Genomic DNA, 4891 nt, shown 5'->3' with positions numbered 1-4891 from the left:
TACAGGAGATTTGGAATATTTAATAAGATGATCAACACAACATTCAAACTATGTCATTTTTTTTCTCATGTAACAAACAACATCTGTCACCAAGCAAAAGTGATTACTAGAATAACATACAACATAAAACAGTTAACAGTTAAATTCCTGAGATTGACTTACGGACAGTTAAATAAATTTGGATTTCCTCGTAGAAGACTTTGTACAATAGCCATATATTTTCATAATGTAACACTAAAGAAACAAGTCTGTACATGTCGTATTTCACTTCTTTCAACACTAATTTATCAAAGTATAAGATGTCTTATCCAGCATGTCTGTCATCTTGTTTTTCACGATCTCTCAATGTTTGTATCAGAGATAAAACTATGCTAAAACAACAAAATAGGTATATATTTTAAATTTACAAACATCTACCTTCCTATGAATTGTCACTATCATGCTAAAGCTAAAATCATGCCCGTGAAGGAGTCAGTAAATACACGTCACTAATAACCAACGTTCTTAGCGCTATCTAATAATGACGGAAATAAAACAAAGCGAAGATCATCACAAAAAGAACGCAGAATTTGTGAAGCCAGTGTCCGAGAAAGTACGACAAGCTTCTATGATCGTGGACCACATGCGGGGCCTCGAGGGCGAAGAAGATGAGGCTCAACCAGAAAGCCAAGATGGCGGCATCCTCCCAGTTTTTAATGGTGAAGTATTGCCTGGTAAAATAAAGAAAATATAAATATTTAATTCTGTTATGAATATAAATTGCATTGACATTTGATTCAAGTACACGACAAAAATCAATTCATGCAAGATCTAATTATTCACATTCATCTGAACTTTTACATTCAAGAACAAACTGTATTCTGAATGTGTTTTGTTTCTTCAGACAGACTCCTATCTATGCTTGTGTTAAAGATTTAAACCATTTGCCACGATAATTTTTCAGCAATGAAGAAACTGGTCATAATCATTTAAACAATTCATCACTTTCACCGAAAGAGACATCGTTCTGTTAGAGAACGATTTTAAGTAATTTGCTATTTAAATGTTTGATCGAAAATTCATTTTGCATTTAGGTTTAATTGTTCGTACATGTATGCAATGTTTATTTATATAGATCTACTTATATAGCCATTAAAGTTATATGTTTTCTCTCTAGTCATTGTATTTATGTTAACCTACAACCGGCTAGGATTTCAATGGTCTGATCATAGATAATCTCAACAGGATTCAAAATAAATGTATAATATTGAAATTATTATCACTAACGGCAAAACCGGTCCTGATGAATAGTACTCTTGATTGAGAATTCATTTGCTGCGAGATGGCAATTATGCCGGGTAAAAATAGCTCTGTATAAAAGAATTGTATATAAATTGTTTCTATAAAATGACCGAGTGGTCGTAGAACGATAACGGCACATTAATGTACATGTATCTATATATAAGAATAGGCCTATTTACCCCATGATCCATTTCAGTATCACGACAAGAATAGCTTGGCAGACGATGGCTGAGAGCAAGTAGCGTTCCCCTATACTCCTTCCCCAAGACGAATGATGGTTGTAGAAGAAGAAGCTAACAAGCTCTCCCAGCACAGCCGCAATAACCATAGCAACGTTGAACGAAATGTGGAAGTCAACCATCTTGAAATTTTATTTTCTTAACACAGCTTAACCTTGTAGTATATATTACACTGAAAAAGAGAAAATATTATATATCTTTAGATAAAATAGAACACGATAACGTATACATTACACGGTAGTATCATTACTACCATTATGATATAATGGGTTGTGCAAGTGATTCATTTGTTACATTTTTTTGCAACATAATAGAAGAAAAGTGGGTATGGGTGCGTTAACCCGAGTAGGGTAGTTGTTAGAGCTGCTAACGTCTAGGTTTTGAGTTAGAATTTGCAACATTTTGAGCACATATTTTGGTGTATGACTTATTTCTCGAATATTTTTAAGTTTGTCAAAAAAAAATGATAAAAATGCCTTTTTCCAAGATTCGAACAAGGGTCTCTACACATATGTGACTTTCAAGGATTAAAGTTAGGGTCTCTATACATACGCAGCGAACGCTGATATAACGCTGTGGCATATATAAATATAACATTGTTAAAGTTCAGGTTGTAAAAGATTTAGGCGAATTATAGTGTACTTTTATATAAGACACCCATATTTGCCAATATTGACGTAAACAGATAATGAAAATAATGGCGAACTCGAGTTATAAAACTTGTAACAAAAGCATATATACATGTATAGAGAACAAGTACAATTAAATTTCGATACTACTTTCTCACGCAAATACAGCACTATCGTACGTCCATAATTACACTAACCTAAACTCGCAAAATATTTAAGAAAAACATTGAAGGATATCGATATAACTAAAATGTTATATATTTTCATATATCCAGCGGTAGACACATAAAAAATTTTGTCAAATAAAAAATCTTTAAAAGATAAAATATTAATTATGATACATTGTTAATATTGTAAAACAGTTTGTTTTATGACAGGGAAATACAATAAATAATGGGCCTTTTTGTTTCTTACATTATTCAATATGGATGTGAAATATTAAATATTAAAATGCGCATGTCTGTGTTACATTGCATGTAGCAGTAAGCACATTATGCTTACTGACATGAAGTGTTTTGCGTTACATACTTTGCAATATAATAATTCAGAATGAATTCAATTTTATTTGCCATCAATTTTGTGTTACATAAAATGGCCAACAGAATAAATATATTGAAACCGTTTTAGAATATAAAAAACTTCTTTGAACTGATTTGAGAAAATTCGGTCAGTTTTTACCAAAGTATTTCGTCAGCACAATCTGACTGATAGTTTAACCCAGCACACTTTTTCCACAAAACCAACATAATGGGTTTGCGACCAGCATGGATCCAGACCAGCCTGCGCATCCGCGCAGTCTGATCAGGATCCATGCTGTTCACTTTTAAACCTTTTAACAAGTAGCGAAACTGATAGCGAACAGCATGGATCCTGATCAGACTGCGCGGATGCGCAGGCTGGTCTGCATCCATGCTGGTCGCAAACGCACTATGTTGGTTTTGTAGTGACGCGGCTCAATTAACGTATCACATTTCACGCAAATTGACTTTCCACACAAAGTGACCCAGGGCACACGAATATAGGCGCGTTTACAGAAATTCTGGTGCTTATCAGAAAGGTATAGAATGTTAATCACTATATCGACATAGAGATTTTAAGTGTTTCCATGGTTTCGATACCTCATCATTTCATATAAAAATAAATCAAACAGCTGACAGTTCTTCAGTATTATCACCTAAAAAGCCAGGTTTAATACTCTGTCGGTTAACACTTGATAAAAGTCGTCCTTGAAAGTTTTATACATAAAAAACTCTTAATACTCAATGTAGAAAAAATGACAAAACGCTTGAGTAATTGAACCGAATAGCCAACAGTTGGCGAAAAAATGTGAGACTTTACAGCGTACTTGAATATGCAATGTACCACATCCGTTCATGTATAAAACGCTTTTATTTGTTTATTGTTCAAATGTTACCAGGGCATTACATTGTGTACAAAGGACGTTTCTCAAACAAAACTGTCCGCCTTTAAATACAAAGTTTAAACATCACAGTCAACATTGAAACAGCTGTCTTTTTAAAATAATTCGTCCCTATGTATACGTCAATCTCACTCGTTCTACATACATTTGTTATTCATATATGCTATGTCTTTTACACGGTAATACTGTGAAAATACCTCTCCGTGTGAAACTATTTGTTGGAATCAATCTAGATTTCTACGCATAATGACCACTATTTGACCCGATTCTTAAACAATATATCGACCTTGCAGAATCATGTTATATCAACTGTATTATTTTCAATAATTAAGCGCGTAATTGGTGCGCCGTATTCTGTAAGATTAACATTGCTGCATTGCGCCAAAATATTACCGCTCTTTGTTAATCATATTAATGCTGAATACAAAAATCTTTTTACTTTAAGCGCATAACAAAACTTTGATGTTTATAAGCATGTTAAAACCTAAATCAGAGAACAAAGTAAACAAAAAGCCAAAAGTATTACCTTTCTTTTGTGACCGATCCACAACCAAAGTGCAGAGCTTGTATTATTGTGTTACAAATTTTCGTTTTATTTGCCGAACAGAAAATCGATGAATCAGTCGTTTGTTTATAGAGGACGCTACGAAAATAGGTCAGTTGGAGGCGTGTTGCGCTAGTTTAACTCTGCTGGAACCAGAATCTTAAGGCCACGAATAAAATATATTTGGTTAACGTATCTTGTTGCTTACATTAACAAGAAAATATTACATACATTCGTATGTAATATAGGTACGATTGCATACTACTTTTTGTGAAGACTTTATGTTTGCTGAATTAAAGGTGTAATGTAAAATGAACAAACATGTCATGAGATATCTTATATCTTTAAACATTTTCATGGAATGTGATTAACGTATCACTATATTAAAGTTGCATGCCTTCAGATGAGAAAAATGATTACAAGGAAATCAAAATATGAAAAGAAAATCCACTGTCAATTGACTGCTTTGAAGCATAATCACAAAATAAAATTACAGGAAATTAAAAACCTTTTTAATACACTTAAGGTAGAATTTCATTGTAAATCATAGTTAAAGATTTGAGATATGATTATTTATTCATATTAACCTCATTATTGGTTATATATTGATAAAAAAACCCCGAAAGACACAGTTTGTAAATATTCATTACAATAAAATATGAAAAAGGTATACGCGCCGAGGTTACCTATAATTAAAATTCCCGCGCTAAGTCGCGGTGGTGCTCGGGATAATCTATTTGATACTTTTTAACGATACGAATCCTCGATACTGTATATA

General features: G+C 33.0%; 1 protein-coding gene across 1 annotated transcript; it reads right to left on the bottom strand.

Moving 5' to 3' along the window:
• Positions 1–4244, bottom strand: LOC132742265 (uncharacterized). Its single transcript, XM_060730622.1, has 3 exons — positions 4096–4244; positions 1461–1692; positions 1–710 (listed from the first exon to the last, which is right to left on the bottom strand). Exons 2-3 carry the CDS (start codon positions 1640–1642, stop codon positions 515–517), a joined length of 378 nt encoding a protein of 125 aa, XP_060586605.1. The 5' UTR covers positions 1643–1692; positions 4096–4244; the 3' UTR covers positions 1–514.
• Between the last annotated feature and the right edge of the window lie 647 nt (positions 4245–4891).

This window comes from Ruditapes philippinarum, unplaced genomic scaffold, assembly GCF_026571515.1.
Source record: "Ruditapes philippinarum isolate M1 unplaced genomic scaffold, ASM2657151v2 ctg1767_1_1_1_1, whole genome shotgun sequence".
NCBI classification, from domain to species: domain Eukaryota; kingdom Metazoa; phylum Mollusca; class Bivalvia; order Venerida; family Veneridae; genus Ruditapes; species Ruditapes philippinarum.
Note: the sequence above shows the minus strand (reverse complement) of the source record. Positions and strands in the feature narration are given on the sequence as shown.

Coding starts and splice junctions, on each gene's coding strand:
- LOC132742265 (XM_060730622.1), bottom strand. CDS start 1,642: ATGGTTGACTTCCACATTTCGTTCAACGTTGCTATGGTTATTGCGGCT. Junction 711..1,460: donor ATACTGAAATGGATCATGGG/GTAAATAGGCCT, acceptor TTATTTTACCAG/GCAATACTTCACCATTAAAA.